The sequence below is a fragment of the Lepisma saccharinum genome, chromosome 13 (genome assembly GCF_977018435.1).
Source record: "Lepisma saccharinum chromosome 13, izLepSacc3.1, whole genome shotgun sequence".
NCBI classification, from domain to species: Eukaryota; Metazoa; Arthropoda; class Insecta; order Zygentoma; family Lepismatidae; genus Lepisma; species Lepisma saccharinum.
The window spans coordinates 55,418,434-55,437,218 of record NC_139241.1 but is presented as its reverse complement, the minus strand read 5'-3'; the positions used below and the strand labels follow the sequence as shown (position 1 = coordinate 55,437,218).

At 38.7% G+C, this 18,785-nt stretch overlaps 2 protein-coding genes across 2 annotated transcripts in view; one reads left to right on the top strand and one right to left on the bottom strand.

Moving 5' to 3' along the window:
• Positions 1-6,014, top strand: part of LOC145997297 (uncharacterized) — a 17,759-nt gene extending 11,745 nt beyond the window's left edge. The window contains exons 4-5 of the mRNA XM_083134196.1: positions 936-1,163; positions 5,068-6,014. Of these exons, the coding sequence (XP_082990322.1) occupies positions 936-1,163; positions 5,068-5,261 (422 nt within the window). The 3' untranslated portion in view covers positions 5,262-6,014. The remainder of the gene's footprint in view (positions 1-935; positions 1,164-5,067) is intronic.
• The window catches only part of LOC145996777 (uncharacterized), a 20,340-nt gene extending 1,555 nt beyond the window's left edge, over positions 1-18,785 (bottom strand). Inside the window, exons 1-2 of the mRNA XM_083133311.1 lie at positions 18,234-18,785; positions 6,447-6,701 (exon numbers count right to left, since the gene is read on the bottom strand). Of these exons, the coding sequence (XP_082989437.1) occupies positions 6,681-6,701; positions 18,234-18,785 (573 nt within the window). The 3' untranslated portion in view covers positions 6,447-6,680. The remainder of the gene's footprint in view (positions 1-6,446; positions 6,702-18,233) is intronic.

Here is an 18,785-nt window from a genome sequence, read left to right as displayed (position 1 = left end):
GATGAAAGTCATACCATAATTCTAAGCAAAGTCATGAATTGCTTTATTTGGCATTGTAAACACATACATTTTACATTTGTTATAAGGTTGGCAACCCTGCTGCATGAATACCGTTATCACTGAGGGCTAAAATTTTACTTATGTAAGTTACTTCATATCTTCTACCATCCAACCAAACTCCATGAAAATCTGAAATGGTCTGGTTGAAAAGTTCATTTTTTTGTGATAATTTGGCATGGAATATCCCATATGAATGTATTTTTTTGACCCAAAAAGTCAACATTATTTACAATTCGATATTTTTTTCTGGCTATCAGTGCACAGGAATCTTGATGACAACTTTTTAAATGGTAGCTACATATATCTATGAACCATAGAAAAAAAATTAAAGTGATTGGTCGATTTGACTCTGAGATATAACTTTAACTGTTAAGCACTGCGGTCTAACACCAAGGACCCGGCAATGGCCGATCCATGCAAAAATAAATAAATAAATCCATGTGTTCATACCTTGTTAGTATTATTGTAGTTCCGTTTCTAGAATCTTTAACAGATTCGATAAATTAACAATAACAACTATTTATTACTGCCAAAACGGTAAGATACAAAACTGTACAATTTCTATGACGTCTTCACCCCGAGACCGCCATACTACACAGACTATTCAATCCCGCGTAATGTGAGCATAGTTGCCAGTCCGCAACAATTATCAAATACATCAAGTTTCATGAAAATCTGAATCCGTGGGTTGCATGGCCTGGGTGATTTGACGTGGAATCATTCCCTAGTCATCAGTAATGTACACTCTATTACGTATATTTGGTGGAAACATAAAAGTCTCCACTGTACGTATACCCTGTGTAAATTTTGAGACTACAACCTCGACTGACTGTACAGTTAATTGCAATTGACTAATTATTTCATTTTTCTTTCAGTTGAATTTTCACTACCGCTGGGCGTTCATCGATACAAGGTGTTCCCCGAACGCACAGTGAAAACTTGGGACCAAGCCAAAGAGCACTGTGAAAAAGAAGGTGGATATTTGTTCATAGTAGACAACCAATTAGAAGGAGAGCTTGTCAGGAGTTTGACCAATAGTGATAATTTTCATTACTCGGGATTCAAGAAAGTTCCTGGCACAAACACATTCAAAACAATTCACGGTAAGGTACTATAATCAGTCGAAAATGATTATTCTCTGTCCGTTGTAATAACAAAACCGGGTGGGGGGGGGGGGAGGTGTCAAAACTGGGTGGCCAATACAGTATATTTACCTTTGTAGATAAGATTTTGCATAGTGCAGGGACAAAAGTGGCGTAAAGTATGGGGGCAACTGCCCCATCACCCCTCTTAATCGCCGCCACGGACAAAGCCAATGTACAAATGTGGGTGGCTTTCTAAGAAATCCTATTGGTTGGGACAGTGGCGGCGATTTGGTTCCAAAAGTTCGAGAGTAAGGTGCGAAAACTGGGGGGGGGGGGGGCAAGGACTGTTTACTTTTCCTTGCTGGTTAAGGTTTAGCATAGTGTGGGGGCAAGAGTGTTAAAAAGTGGGAGGGTTACTGCCCCCCGCACGCTCTCTAATCGGCGCCACTGAATAGAGACCTTGATTTGTCGCGAACTCGATAAACCGAAAAATGTTAATTGTTGTAAGAAAGTGCTTCTTTATGTGCAGTGGCGTTCTCAACTCATTTTTCATGCATTCAAAATCGTGAAATCAAGGCCCAATCACACGGAACTGGATTTCCAGTAGGAATGCCCTAATTTCCGCTTAACTGGCTACCTGGGTGGAAATCATGGCTGCCGGGATGGTTGCTTGACTTGTTTTGAGGAATAAGCCATGTTCTAATTGCAACTGACTTTCCCCGACTGGATTCTGTGGAACAGCCAATCAGAGCGAAGTGTGGCCATGTGAAGATAATCTGCAATTTTGTTAAGGCTGTACTAAAAATAATTTTGTGGTAATTTTTCGATAACAGATGGCAGCACCGTTTGCCATGGCAACCGAGGGCCATGTTGCCAGATCTCCGCGTAATCAAAGTTTTTTTTGTTTGTGGTTTCCGATGTTGGTAGTTTTTGTTGGCTTCTCGACAAAAGAAAAGTTAAAAGCATGATGTGCATTCGTGTTCAGTTCATTAATATTTAGGTATTCATTCAAAGCGATGAGGTTTGCACGTGGCAAACATGATTAGCCGATGAAGATAATCCTTATTATTACAAGTGTATTAAATGTTTGATATTTTTAGTTGAACCTTTTTTTTTTATGAGTGAATCCTGCGAATCTTATGTATGAATATGTATACCCGAGTTCATTAAATAGCTTGTTCAGTACGCACTGGTTGCCATATTTTCTTCGGAGCCAATTCTTAGTACATACTTTTCTTTTTTAATTTTCAATCACAGCAATAATTCTCCTACAACGTTAGTCAAATTGGTCGTCCATATTTTTAGATTGTCTGCCCTGTGCAATGTCTCATGGGAATAAAATTATACCGAGAGGTACGGTGACAAGTATCGTGTGAGGCGAAAACTGGCAGATAGGTATCCAGTCCAGCGCCAACTAGAGCATTCCTGTTGGAAATCCAGTTCCGTGTGATTCTGCCTTAACATGAGTTGGTTGTTAAATGCGATTTGTATCCCTTTTTTGCCGAATTTCAAAATATTGCGTGCCTGAAATACTAGAAATTCCGTGGGAAATTTAAAATTTCTTGTGTTTTTAGCTTAACCCTTGACTTCAAATTTTGTTGAATTCTACGAGGGACATGCCGAAAGTAATGAGCAACAATTTTATAAAAATTCAGAATCCATCAATACGCGCTTAAAAATGCGTTGTTTCAAATTGTGCGTGGCATTATTAGACTGCAGAAAAGCACCAGCAATGCGTAAACTAAAACAAAACAATCTAAAACACGTTAACACCTTAACACTTCACAAACACGTGCAAACCGCACACCAGCCACATGTCAGAGTACAGCTGTGGGCCTAAATGAAGGCAGATGCGATGTTACTTCTCGCCGAGCTAACTGTGGAGCAGGCAAACGAAAACGCGAGACAGCTCCACACCAATGAACACTTGAGAGGAACGGAATTGCGTGGAGTGGGGAAAGCGACTGAAGTTAGAGCCCAACGCAAGTATCTCTGCCGTTGCGCAGATACCAATTTTCGTTTCGTCTACCTCTCTCTTAGCATCACGTGTTCTACCATGCTAACCAACCTTCGCCATTGTTGCCATATTGTCATTTCATTCCTGGCCACACTCGCGCAAACATCATTGTAAACAATTTAATATCGCTCCAGCTCGCGGTTCACACCGTTCGGCAAGGACGGTAATGTGGCAATATAGCACGGCGTAGTGGTTGCTTCTTTTATGCAGTGCATGTTCATTAAGTATTTGACTGGTGTCATTAACAATGTGTGCGTGTATTGCGTGTGCGTAAGTGAAAGTGCATGTGTTTGATTAGTGAACGTTAAATTCCATAATGCCTCCAGTATTATTGTCCATATTTCATCATTTTTGAATTGCTGAAAAGAAATAAATTATGTGGATGTATGAGCATTTCAACCCTCGGCTCTGGCACCGGCACGTGTTCTTGTAGGAATTGTATGATGGAAGCTGTTATTTTTGTTCCTTAAAGCGATGCATGTATTTTTCTGTGTGTGTTAAAATTGACATATTTTGATGAGTGACAAGTTCATAACAAAAGAAAAAAACCGCGCGGCTTATCATCTGGTTGCAATATATGTACTTCTTATTCTTGTTTCGGAAGCCGGCATCGTATGTAAATGTACAACAAAGGCAGCCGACTGTGGACCATCACAGAGAGGCAATAATACTGCAATACTCCAATTGTCGCTGTTTAACACGTTTGCAAGTTACACTGTTCTACAAATTTTCACTTTTTTCTGTTACAGAAAGGAAAGTAGCTCTTTCTTACTGAAATTGAACTCCTGAACACGAATACGAATTTCATTTTCTAAGATTGGCTCTTAATTTGAGTTACGGCATAATTCATGTTACCCATAAACAATGCGTTGGCTCTTATTTTCAAGATAGCATAATTCATGTTACATAACAATTAATCATAATCAATGTGGGCATAATTTAATAAATATATTAAGAGCGCCCGCAAAAATAGGCCAGGGGGATACTTGGGAAGAATTAATACAATTCAAATTTTGAAATTAAAGCGTGAAAACATAGATGAGAGATGCCGTGAAAGACAGATGCAAATTAACTTGATGCTGGTCATGCTTTATGATAATTCCCTTAACTGGGGGAAAGCATAACACTGTTTCCTCCACTTTAAACACTTCCGTATTCAGCATCCTCATATTAGTAAAGATTGGGTACTCTCATTTCTGTAACAAAACGTGTTTAGAACAGTGTTATTAGTTCTCAAACCACTGGTAGTGTCAGTCGTGCATCACATGTCGTTGCAGTTCCAGTACCAGTGTGGACGGGCTTATTGGGAGTAAACAGTTATAATGTCACCAGGTTCATTAATGCAATGGAAAAATAATAAATTGTTTAATTTTATTTGAAATCACTATGAAGAAGTCTTCTTTACATCATTTTGGGTAATTTTACGCAAGGTTTAGTCCACATTTAGCGGTTTTAGTCCATATGTATGTACATATAAAGCACTTGTTAGCACATATTAATCCCAGCCCTGGTTATAATGCATGGCGTTTAAAACTCAACGTTAGAGCTGAGATCTCTAATTTCCATTTTGTACGAACAGCTGTGCCTCAGAGCACTGTAGCGATTTTTCTATCGTGCAGTTTAGCAACACTGGTTCTCCCGTTCTACTGCGCTGATCGCGGCAGAAATATCTGGGTTTGACTATACCAGCCTTCCCTTCAATGTCTGCTGCTTTGCTTTGGCCAATAGATTTCCCTCGTTTCTCTGACGCTATGCGCTGCCTTGCTCCACAGTTAGCTGGGACAGGGTATAGCCGTTCCGAGGGCCACTCGACAGAAAAAGGCGGAATAATTCCTGGAGCAGCATGAAACCACGTGTAAATAGATGTTTCCCGCGGTTTGGTATCTAATGTAATTTCTATTTCAGGGAATGTCATTAACGACTACTACACGTGGGACACCAACCAACCCCAGTTGAGAGAGAGGGACGATTGTGGTTGTGCGTACATGGGGAACAAGGGAAAACTCCATGACTGCTACTGCGATGAAAGCCTACCGTTCGTTTGCGAGGAGGCGGTTAAATGGATGTTTAGCGGAAAGCATGAGTATACTACAGATTGAAACCCGAATCCAACGTGTTGCTTATTTATAAGTATCTTTACAATATATATTTTCCAAATCTAAATAAGTCATTTCTAGTTATTCTCAGTTGATGTATTCCCAATTCAGGATTTCTCAACTCAGGAACTATGGAAATTCCAATAAAAGCAGTGCCATTTCAGGAACTGGACTGTACCAGTTGGATATTTCAATGAAATGTCTTCCCAAGTCAGGAAGTCCAACTAGTTGCCTCGTGGGAGGATGAATTGGCATTACGCACACCTAACCTACCTAACCTATAAGGAAGAGATCTGCAATATACTCAAAATTTATTACAGGAAAGAAGAACTTCTTCGAAAAACACAGTACTTTTTCTGCAAATGGATGTACATGTACGCAGTATTTCAGGGTAATGTGCAGTCAGTAACGATAAGAACCTGTCAGGAACCGTTCCTTACCTCTTCCCCTTCCCTCCAGAGGCAGCGGTTCCTGAGTTGGGAACATTTCAATTCAAACATTCCACGCGAACATATCAGTTCCTGAATTAGAATTTCCTGAGTTGGGACATCACCTTTTAGTTCACCGTAAACCTACTCCATCTCAAGAGTTAAAAACCGATAAAACTCTTAGAGGAAAACGTCTAAGTATGGGCCCCCCTTTTTATGTTGTCATTTTCGGAGGAAAAAAAATAATATATCAAGCACCTGCCTTTAAAATGCATATACATACTTAAATGTAATAGGTTGCTAAAGTATTGAAGGTCTCCATTTTTTTTTTTAAAAAAAAGAAGCAATTTCCAAAAAATGGTAAAATGATGTATTTCAAAATTGTGGTCTAAATATGGGCTACTAGTGGCAATATCACAAAAAGCAATTAAATTTCTTTTAAAAAAACATGCATTTATCGATAGAACATTATAAAATTCATATTTATGAATAATCTGTTGTTTCGGAATGGGAAAAATCGAAATTAAGAAAAACATCCAAATATTTGTTGAAAATCTGATATCAACATTAGACCTCATGTCATAGCCCATATTTAGACCATCATGCTATTTTTCTTTTTCAATTTATTTTCGCTCTCTATGGTACACATTTCACAAACAAATCATGGTATTATAAAAGCCCACATTTGTTTTATGTACCGCTAATATCATAACCTATACAAAGCAGATGAGAATTTAGGAAACGCTGAGTTAAAACATACCTGCAAAAAATTTTCGGAGGTGGCAATTCTATAGCAGCGTCCAAGGCCGAAACTAACCACCACTTTCTGTTGCGAATTGGCACCGCAACCTTTGTCCTTGAAAGATAATCAGTTCCAATAGTCTCTGCCAGGTTGCAGCACCCGGGAGCGCTGATAACTCCAAAACACATATTTAAACCTTCGCCCATATTTAGACCTTCTACTCTACGGTAAAAAGGGACAACTTGCCATCATCTAACTGCTATTCTGTAATTTCTGTAGGAATAAATAAATTACAATTATATAAAACTTCAAGTTTAGTTAAGTTATTTGTAAAAATTATTACTTTAAAAATTTCACTACTTCGTTGTTAATGTACAGATGTCGTTATTTCTAATTCATTTTAATTGAGAAAAAAATTACTGGTAGTAAATTGTTGTACTTAAAACGAAGTTTTCTTTAATTTGCATCTCTTGATATGTCTTAGTTTCTTAAGATCATATAAGGAACATCCTTTTAATTCATAGCAATTGAGATAAAATAGTTGTAGTAAATTTCGTAATTTTTTGTTTAATTTTGTCATAAATTTTGGACTTCTCGACAGTCAATAAAAAGCAATATTTTACATGCAGGTAGGAAAGGAAATTTCTTCACAGTTTCCACGTCAACAAATATCAACATGAAATCAAGTTTTGTGTAATTAATTGTTATACACTAATTCAAAACATAAATATCTTCATATTGATGTAGTTTTAGCAGTGAAATAAATCAATCAACTGGCATAGTTGCAAAAATATGATAATTTTCAAAAATGATTGTAACACAGGTTCTACGCTCGCACATCTACATATAGGGAATATTAAAATACGTATTAGGATGTTCATTATTATTGAATTCCAAAAGAACTAGTTCAGGATGTTTTTTTTCCCTAGAACCAGTAATAACGTGTGTAACTCTGGGAACCTTTCGAGTAAACTGTTAAGGTTGGCAATTATGATTTAGAGCGAGTACCATGTTGGAATATAAAAATGCTCCCTTCCCTCTTATACATAGTGTGTACTACATACGAGAGTTTGATTTTTCAAAAAAAATAATATTTTGTTTTACCTTCGTAACCATTTTGTTGAACCATGTTGTTGGCTGAGCCCGTTCAGATGTTCTTATACGGTGGATTCCATGTTCGAATCCCGGCCTGGACAAGAGCGTCCCTTCATCTAAGCATTTTTTTTTGTTCTTCGTCACGATTAGCTAAAAGAAAGTAACAGAGCAACTTCTCAAAACCGGGAGATCTTGATCGATTGATTGATTGAATTTGAAATTTTTGGTGCGTCAGCACTTCGGCTATTTTGTACCCGTCAAATTGTACGGGGTCCAGATCCTTGCCATAACCAAAATAATAGGCAATATACGGAACATTCAAACTGAAATGCCGTAGGGCCACACGTTAGAGCAAAATGCAGTCCAGGGTTGTGAGATGGATGTGAGATCAGAGGCGCAACCACGAATTTTTGTCTGGGAGCGGGGCAAGTACAAGGATAAAACGTACCAATAATAATTTTAATAATAATAATCTTATTAAAAATAATGTTATTATAACATTATTATTATTATTGTTATTATTATTATTGATTTGCTTTATTTTACTTCGCTTCATGTGCCACTTTTGGCTAATTTTCGATGGGGATGAGTGATGGCATGATGAAAATGATGAATGGATATTCGCAAACATCCATGCCCAAGCCGTGGACACTAAATTGTGTACGTATTCAAAATTTTTTTAATAAATATTATATATAGCATATATTATTTAAATACATTACACAACCAATTCATCCTCACAATAAACTAACAGCAAAAATTACATAAATTGTCTCTGAAATGTGCACGCTCCCTTTCATCCAAACAATTCTTCATCCATATAAAACACAATCAATTGAGACAAGTGTTATTTCTCAGAGACCTGCACAAGACCCGGAAAAAACCCATCTGCGAGGAGGCGCGCCTACAAGAATATGCAACACGCACGTCAAGCCCAGGTGTTCGACATCGCGCAAGCGAGCTTCACGTCACAGTTGTGCATAGGTATCGATGCCTGCCAGGTTTTTTTATTACCCGGGTCTTAAGAAGACCCGTGAGACTCGATGTACGTTCTTGCAAGTAGAAGCGAGCACTCCTTTCAGTGTTACCAACGGCCATTATATTTCACTACGCATGGAAATATTTGAATTTCTGCGAGGCGCAGCGCAGGTGCCTTGAGGTTGTATAACCATTGGCGTAGCAGGGGGTGGGTGAAGTGGGCGATCACCCTGGGCCTTGCGCATGTAGGGGCCTTGCGTCCCATGAGGTTGATACGAAAAACGTAATAAATGGAAGTGAGAAAAATAGAAAAGGCTAACTTTTGTGGGCAATAAAATTAAAACATTTTTTTATCTGGCTTTATATTCTAGTTTAACGTTATAATTTGAATGAATACGTCAAATCAGAGGCGGGCGGGAGCTCTAACCATAAGGGGCCATGGTCTGTGACATTTACATCCTACAAATTTTGAAATGAGGAAACAAAGAAGGACTCATTAAATAATATATAGGTTATATTTCAAGATTCTTACTTTGTATTTCTGATTTTTTAAAAAAAAGTTTAGCACATTTAAGGATATTTTAGTTGTCTTACTGCCTAAAGAACATCGGGACTGGACCTATAGTTTAAAGTGGGATCGGAACCACCATGTGCTTCCACCGAGTATCGAACCCGGTACCCCTTGATTACAAGGCGACGACACTACCACTGCACCATAGGGGAGGACTCCCCAAAAAGTATAATGTAGAACCACCACCAGTCACACAAAGTTCCAAAATATTTACGATGGCACTTTTTGCGAGACTTGGTTCGTACTCCTTTACAGGTGACAGCAGTGGCAGCAATTAGGGGCGGGACCGAGAGAGTGCAGTTGTCCCCCCCCCCACTTTTTGCCACCTTTGCACCACGCTAACCTCATGTACCAAGGGAAATTAAACTGTCCTTGCCCCCCTACTTTTGCAAGTTGTCCCCCTAGCTTTGGAACCCAATCGCCGCCACTGGGTGTGAGTGATACAAATGTTTTCTATAAGGAATAAATGTCAAATTGATAAAAGTGATGAACATTTTAAGTGCTCCTTCAGCATTTTAGAATCTAAAAGTTGGCAACGGTGACTGCGTGACTCATGTATCTGGAGACGGTGCAAAACCGGAATGAGCGTTCGCTGAAGATAAGCGAGCTTCGTCTTGCAAGGCCTTCCCGTTACCAGTGGGCTTTCCATGCTTGACGGGTCAAAACTCAGGTATATAGTTTTACTCGCCCGCCCGACCAGCCAGGCGGGCCTAGTAAGCGATTCTGGCCGCTGTGCAGCCCTCTGTTATTTCTCTGTCTGGTGATTTACAATGCATTACAGCGAACAAAGAGAAATTGCGAGCGAAGCGAGCAAGAAATTTTTTGGATCCAATTATTATGCAGGCTGAAATTAATATTAGTTTAATAGGGTGCAAAATAATTTCACGGAACTCCATGGCATTATATCATTTACAACTTTTGTGCCTCCCCGATGGTGTAGTGGTAACATCGTCGCCTTGTGATCAAGGGGTCCCGGGTTCGATACCCGGTGGAGGCACATAGTGGTTCGGAACCCACTTTAAACTATAGGTCCAGTCTCAATTAAGCTTTATGTGCATAAAGTGGACCTTAAAAAGAAACACAAATCAATCATTCAATTTTACAACTTTTCTTTTCATATAGATCGTTCGGCGCCCAGGGCCGTCTCCCGCTGTCCCCTACCTACGATTCTGAACTTGATAAGATTAAGAAAAGCAGGTATTGCGAGCGAAGCCAGCAAGAAGATTTTACGAAAAGTATTTTTATCTGCATAAAATTTGAAGTTCTGGGTGGTAATTGCCCCCCCTGCAGGTACACTTGGCCATCAATGTTTGCCCCTCCTAGAACTCATTTCCGACCAAGGTTGTTGGGGCAATGCCCCCCCGCCCCCCTTGTGGTAGCGCCACTGTGTGAGATTGTCAATTGGGTGTACTGTGTGGAAGGATCTGCCCTTAAACCCCTGGAGATCTTGATTACATCCACTAATTACTTGAGAAATTCTTTAAAAGTCCAAGTCCAAGTCCAAGTAGTCTGCATAATGTACGGTTTCGAAAATAAATCTTGCATTTTCTTAATATCCATCTTGAATTTTCTCCATAAACAGGGAAATTATTTAATTCGAAATAGTTTTTAAGTTTCCAACCATTCCGCAGCAAGTTGCACACTTCTCCAGCAGATGGTATAAGCGTTGGGGAATCATTATACTGACCCCTGTATTCGAAGCACTTTTTGACTCTTCGCACTCACGTGTCTAGTTGGTTACACGGTGCAACACCTAATCATCTACTTCCTTGATTTGGTGTCTGCACCGTTTGCACTACGTTCTGGAGCGGTGTGCAGTGTGGTATATGGTCACATGATGCGTGCGTGTTAACCAGCAGACAGGCATTCAGGAGTGCCCATCCCTCCCAAGGCCGTGGACGGATCCCCCCAAAGTCGTTCATCAAAATCCTCCCAAGGCCGGGTACGCAACCCCTGTGAAGTTGGCCCGATCCATTTTCGTTGCCCACTTTAAACTTAGTCAGGACGTTAGAATTTGACTAGAATTTGAATTTAAAAATTTGGGAGCGTCAGCACTTAGGCTATTTTGCTCCCGCCACATTATACGGGGACCAGCCCCTTACCATTACAAATAACAACTCTAACGTTGCATCACTAAAACTCTTAAAATGTTCTGACTTCTATTAAAAGCTGAGGCTGTAAACGGGCACTCAGCACACACAAGGACAAAAAACAGGACAACACACACAAAATTATACTGGCCATAGTGCCAGTCGCCAGAGCCTCGTTAGTCTTTAGTCCAGAGTGCACTACGTGGAAGTGAGGTTGACTTTTGGGCGCCTACGTGGAAGGTACCCCTTACACCCCAGTCAGGACGTTAGTTCAGTTCTCGAAAGTTCTCATAAAATTTTCGTTAGTTCCGCAAAAACATAGAAACTATTAAGGAAATAAATGGGTTGGGCCAACTTCACACTTTTTCGACCCATATTCAACTTCGAACCGAGAACTATCCAGATCGATTGATTGTAGTTAGTTCTCATAAACTTTTTGTTAGTTCTCAAAATTTATCCAATTTATTTGCCAAACAAATAATGGAGGCAATTTGCAGTTTTCCAATTTTCACACGGAGTTTTTATCAAAAAATGGTCCATATTGATAGAATGCAGAGAGTATGATCATTTTTTTTGAAACTTTAGTCATTTTATCAAATATATTCACTGAATAAATGATTAGGCGGAATGTGTTGGCATGAGTTGCCCACCTCAAACCTAGTCAGGACGTTAGTTCTTCGTTAGTTCTCGATAGTTCTCGTAAAATTTATGCAGAATGGAAACAATTTGCAGACTACTCAATCAATGTAACACTTTCTGAAACAGTAGAGTCTGTGCTGTAGTAGAGGCAACATTGTTATGAGTTCGCTTATTGTATTTTTAATAACCATAAATAAGAGGTGGTACAACACCATAAAATTTGTTGAACTGTACCATGAACATAAATGTCTGTGGAATTTATGTAGTGCCTATACAGGAACAAACAGAAACAAGGGACGTATGAGGCCATAAATGTATAAAAATTTCAATTTTGTTCTTTCATAAATGAATCTGTTTCTTGCGCAAAAGTCTCCAGGCTGCAATATGAGGTTGTTTTAGTTTTATAATCATTGATGCAAGGCTATAAGATGTCCGATTCACCGATTTAGTCGGGACAGTGCGTTACTTTTAATCCATGTCCAGACTTTTTCGAACTGCAGTAGTGAAGCGAAAATGTCTTTATTACTTTTTTGTTAACTCGCAATTAGACATGATCTTTATTGTAATAATAATTTCTAGTACGCAACAATTAATTTATAAATATATTTATATTTATTTTCTAAACATAGAATTATCGTGACTTTTCAATGGCGCTCGCACAATTTGAACTGTTTTGTAATCTCTCTCTCTATGGGTCTGGCCCCTTCCTCAAATAAATCCTGGATACGTGCCTGGTCTACGTCAATGACAGAAATGCAAGCAATATTTTTATTTATTTTTAACCTAATTAAAGGAATGTGTAAGAATTTAAAAGAAATTAGAAAGAGCGGAACTACTGTTGCTTTACCTTAAAAACTGTTGTTCTTCGAAAAATAAGAAGCATTTAGTCCAGCACCTTAACACAGTGTCCCATGAGTATCCTTGACAAAACATTGTCAAATGTGATGTGATTTCATGAATAAAATTTTCCGCCTGTCTACGTATAACGTTTCTCACATTTGGCAGTTCGCAAACTTTTTTGCAAACGGTGTAATTATTTCGTGTTATCTTACGCAACAGCATTTACATTTCATAAGACGGTTCTGGACACGAGACTTCTTTCTGTCAATAAACAAGCATTTCGTCTGTTACAGTATCACAGGAAGAGAGCATCGTTCTGCAATATTCAAGTCTCTAGATATTTTCCAATCATAATATCTAATCACAATAATAAATTAGAAGAAATAACTCGCATTTTCACAACTACTAATATTCTCGTTTATCATCATCACATCAAATTATTTCTCGAAGATATCTGCTATACTACAAGAAAGCAATTCAAAATTAAAATATAAGTTTAACTACATGTATACCTAACGACATTTACAATATTGGAGGGGCAGAATATTTAAAAACTGTTCTTTCAACGGAAGATAAGGGCGTGGTGTAGTGGCTAGTGTTCTCAATTGGGCTGTTAGAGGTCCCAGGTTCGATCATCCTTACGAAGTGTTCTCTTTTTTTCGATTCTCATTTTATTAAACAAGAGCATGGTAACATTATTTTAATAGCACTGTAAAGTGGCTTCATTGTTCTGCATCTGGAATGTATATATAAAAGAAGAAAGTGAATTGACAGACGTTCAAAGGGATATTTTCATGTAGAAGATCGTGAATTATGCTACTTTAACGAAAATTGTGTACTGCCTCAAAGACATTGACAAATATTAATGATATAACTCTTTATATTTGTGGCAATTCAGGATATACTAATTTTACCCCTTTTCCCACGCGAGTTCATGCAAGGATACCTCCGCAAATATCGTTTGAAAAGTTTTCAACATGTGCAAGTCTGTTAAATGTTTTCGCCGATTCGTTCTACCTTCGTCTTCTTTGTTACAAACAAGTATTGTTTGCACATTACATGTAGGAGAGTTGCATCTACATTTCACATTGGTCAGCTTCTTCTACCTGCTTTCAGGAGCTAAAGCATGTAGGGTAGTGGTTATCGTTAAGGATTGTCAACCTGATGGTCGTAGGTTCAAACCCCTCCGGTGGCAGAAAATTTTCGTAAGTTTTAGACATATCCCATTGTGTTAATTGTCCAGGCCATGTGAAACGGAATGATTCAGTTTGGAATTAGCGATGGGGGAGGGGAAATATTAAATTACAACATCTTCATTTCAACGATCGGAGAAGTCGAGAAAAATTGGATAATTCTTATAAATATTAAAATTACATTCGTGTTTTTAGTGGCATAATCGCAGGTAAAATCAAAGATTTTACGTGAAAGATTTCATCTTGCTCTGAACTCAGCCAAAAGACATTTGACACCGATCTAATACATTCTCCAATAAATTTCAAAATGTTATTGACTGTTTCATGTCGATAATTTGATCAATGAATCAATTCTTGACGCCGAGACGATATTTTCTCCAACTACCTCTTCTCTCCTTTCGTCTCCATTCACTTCTATTTTTCACTTCTCAGTCTTATTTCTCTCTTCCCTCCTTCTCCTCTGCTTTTATCTCATACCACCTTCTCTACTTTTCTCGCATCTTGTCTCCATCCCACTCTTCTCCACTCGTCTTATCTCCTTTCCTGTCTTAGATTTCCGACTCCACTGCACTCTTCTCCTCTTCTTTTCGTTCTTCCCTTTTTCTCTCTTTTACTCTACTTCCCACTCCCCTCTTCTCATCTCATCTCATCCCCTCCTCTCCTCTTCTCTCGGTTTCCTCCTCTCTTCTGTGCTCCATTTTCTCTCATCCCTTCTCGAATCTTTTTCCATTCTTCTCACTACATCTCCTCTCCTCGTCTATCCTCTCTTTCTTCTCTCCTCTACTTTTCCTCTTCTCCTTTCGCTTTCTCTTTCTCCTCTCGCTTTCATTGTCTCCTCTCTTTTGTTACCTTTCGTTTCCTCTAACCTGTTATCCTTTCTGTAGGCTCATCAGCGATGAAATACTAGAAAACCTAGTTTTTCTTTCAGAAAGAATTTTGTCATTTGCAATATATTATTGATATTTTTAATAATTTTATAGAATAATACTTGTTCTAATTTCTTATGCGTATTTCATAAATATCTATTGTGCATGTGGCAACCCTGAAATTTAGCCTAACTCTACACGCAACCCACCAACGCCTTGTGTCAATTGGGTTGCCTAGTTTAAAATGTCGTTGTCCTAAAACTTTTGAGAGCCACTGTACACTATTCAACTTTGTTTTCGGGTAATATGTAAAACTTGGACACAAAAGGTGATCAATCGTAATTTGCCTCTGGCTTGTTCTGCATATTATACTAATCATTTTCGTGATATATTCCCACGTTGATTTTGTAATTTTACACTCACTGATTAAGTGTTGTATACTTTCATCTACATTACACCATTTACACAGCGGATTTTCCGCTAATCGGAATCGATGAAGTTGAGTTCCAGTTATCAAGATTTGGTGAACAATACAATACCATGCAGACCGAATCTTTGTTGATAAATGTGTTGCATGTACATTTATCCAAACTCTGTTCCAAAGAACACGAGGGTTCTTCAACATTATTTTACATTTTTGGTGCATACTCTTACGTTTAATTTTGTATATGTTTTTACAGTGGGTATGTTTTTTACAGTGGGTATTTGAAAGTTGTCCGATAATAACAAAGTATAGCATATTTCTACAATAGAATCTACGAAGTATTGATACTGTTTGGGAATAGTGCTTACATCAATTGGATATTCTAACACAATAGTGTTCAAACATTGATTTAGAATCGTACCTGTCAGACCATCAGAGTGATTTACCATTGCTGCAATATTAGCCTGAATCATCAGTACTTGACTTTTAGTTGCCACATGAACCAACTTTAATCCGCCACATTCAACAGGTAGACACATTGTTTCATGACTAACCCGAAGGATATGTCCAGACCACATAAACCAATTTACAGCACTCTTCAGTTTCGCAAGGTCTGTTTTTCTTGGTGGAAGGACCTTCGCCAGAAACCAGACCTTGGAGAGCGCGAACATATTTACAAAAGCTGCACGTGATATTAAACTTAGATTCCTAAGTTTATGTTTACATAAAACAGCTTTAATAGCTCCTATTACCAGATTATAATTTAATTCCTGCATCTGTTTAATTGACCTAGTAAATGTTATTCCCAGTATTTTAAGTTTTGGAACAACTTGAAAATTTTCTTGAGATACTTTAGTGTTTTGATTGTTAATTGTAATACCAGATATTTCCTTTTCTAAACACATTAACAAAGCCATGAGCGAGACACAAAAAAATAACATAGAGAGAGGATCTCCCTGTCGAACCCCTGCACACACTGGGAAGGGGTTCGTTAAGAATCCATTTATTTGAATTTTGGATTCTGCGTGTTTGTACAAACTTTGTAAGGCATTTAGAAAATTACCACCTAGGCCAAGTTTACCAAAAACATTGAACACATGTTCATGATTAACAGAGTCGAAAGCATGTTGGAAATCTACAGCTAAAATTGCGTGATTTACATTAGCAGAGTTGGAGTTTGAACTAGCAATTACTTCACGGAGTGTTTGCAACACACCATATATATTTCTGTGTTCACCGTAACAATATTGCATCTTGCCAACTAATTGTTCAGCAAAAGGAGTCAGCCGTTGACATTTCCTTTGGTTGCGCTATTTTAGGCACTAATACTATAACACCAGTATTTGATGTTTTACCTGTGATGTGATTCCTAAAAACTGCATTTACCCATTTTGTTATTGTTTTCCCCATCAAATTCCAAAAAGTTTGAAAGAGAGCAGTGGGAAGTCCATCAATTCCAGGGGAGGAGAAGGGTTCCCCCCCATGACTTATTTATGTACTTCTTCCATAGTGAAGATATTGTCTAAACCATCTCTAACAGTATCATGAAACACTGTTGGAATATTTCCATAAAATCATCGGCATTTGAATTACCATAAGTTCTTTTGTTCGAATAAAGATTACTATATTGGTCATAAATTGCTTTCTTAATGTCTGAAAGTTTTGTATACTCACGTCCATCGTCCATTTGAACTGTACCAATTTGTTGTCTCTTCGCGTTTTTCCTCTCTTGTATAACATGAGCGAGAGATACGGTTTCATGGCGATCTAAATGGGGGAGTCTGCTCCTAACTTTGACACCATTACGTTTCTGAGAATGCATACGTAATAATGTGGCTTGGATTCGCTTTATCTCTGTTTGCACTGGTTTACCATTCGTTGCGTCTTTAGTAAGCTCCCGCAACACACTGTAATAGAAGTTATATTTGAGATTCCAATCTTTGGATCGTTCTTGGCAAAATTGAATACAATTTTTTTTAATGCCACGTTTTAAAAAAAAATTCCCACCAACCTATAATATCTGTCCTTTTCCCTAGATCAATTTCCCATTTTCTCCACTGTTCATGAAACGCATTTTTAGAATTTGGCTCTAGAAGAATAGAAGTATTTAATTTCCAATATCCGTACCCTTTCGGAACCTGAGGGATATCCAAATTTATCCCCATAATTACAGCTAAATGGTCAGAAAAACACGTGGGAGTGAGTTGTATTGATGTCACATTTTGACTTAATTGGGGAGTGACATAGAAGCGATCTAAACGTGATGCACAGTTGTCTCGGATATATGTATACCCTGATTTTCGATTATGCTTAGCAATCCAAACATCCACAAAATTAAAACCGTGAACTATTTTTTGTAAAGTATTAGATGTGGAGAAACCAGGCCGTTGATCCTGTGGATATAAAACACAATTAAAGTCACCTGCACATATTATATGCTCTTTTCCCCCCTTGTAATTCTGCTGCTACATCAGTACCAAAAAACTCATTTCTCAATTAACGGTTTGTATTTCCAGACGGAGCATATATGTTGAATAACCAAATGTTTGCTAATTTTGTACCTATAATACGGCCAGATGGATGCTGAATAACGTGTGAAATCGGCAAGCCTTGTTTGACTACTAAAGCCGTTCCTTGTGATTGACACGTGGGGTTTAGATATGACACATACTGGGCTGGTAATTCAAGCTGAGTCACACACACTTCCTGCAGAAGGGCAACATCCTCTGAGGATTGTACTAGAAAATCCCCTAAAGCGCGTTGTTTCGTCGTGGAGCTTAACTTATTTATGTTCACAGTCGCTACTCTACCAGTTGTATTCATAACTATGTTTATCATGAGGGGGAAAAACAGATAGACTACTCTCGTTAACATGTTGTATGTTCACACTGAAAATTGTTTCATATTCCACACTTTTCCACTTGCTACCTTACGGGAGAACATCACTTTCTCAGGCACGAGATGGGTCGGGGGTCACCTCCATGTCACTTTGTTCTTCCATTACTGCCCCTAATATTGCTGGGTTTTGGGCATCTAAGCCAGAGGTAGGAGTATTTCCAATATTATTGGCACTTGAGGAATCATTGCTTACAACTGTTGATCTACTTACCATTTCACCCTTTTTCTTCTTTTTTGGTCTCAGTGTCATGTGGTCGGATGGGGGGTTGCCTCCTCTCGTTGTTGATCTGGACCGGGATCGTCGTGTGTTGACTGATGGAAATTCACTCTCAGCGAACATCGTGCCTGTCAAATTGGGGGAAACCTTCAAAGGTTGTTCAATAGGGGTTGGGGATGTAGATGGCGCATCTTCATTTTCTATTCCTTCCTTTGTTTCTGTAGAACACTGCAGATCTGATTGCACAAGGTCATCTTTTTCATTTGACTCATTGGCGGTCTGGAGCAACTTTGTCGGGGGGGGGGGGGGTTTCGTTGGTGTCCCTATTCTCGGCGCTGGGGAGTAAGAGGACAGAGGGTTGATACTTCGGTTCTCGGTCACTAACTGGTACTTGGCTGACGGTAGTCCTAACCAGATTAGCCCTTTGGGCTGTCGCGAAACTGGATACCGTCGCGGCTGCTCTGGTGTCCCTAGAGCGACGCTCGTTACAGCTATTGGCGTAGTGTGATGGGGAATCGCAAATGGCGCACGTTTTTTCCTGTCCAT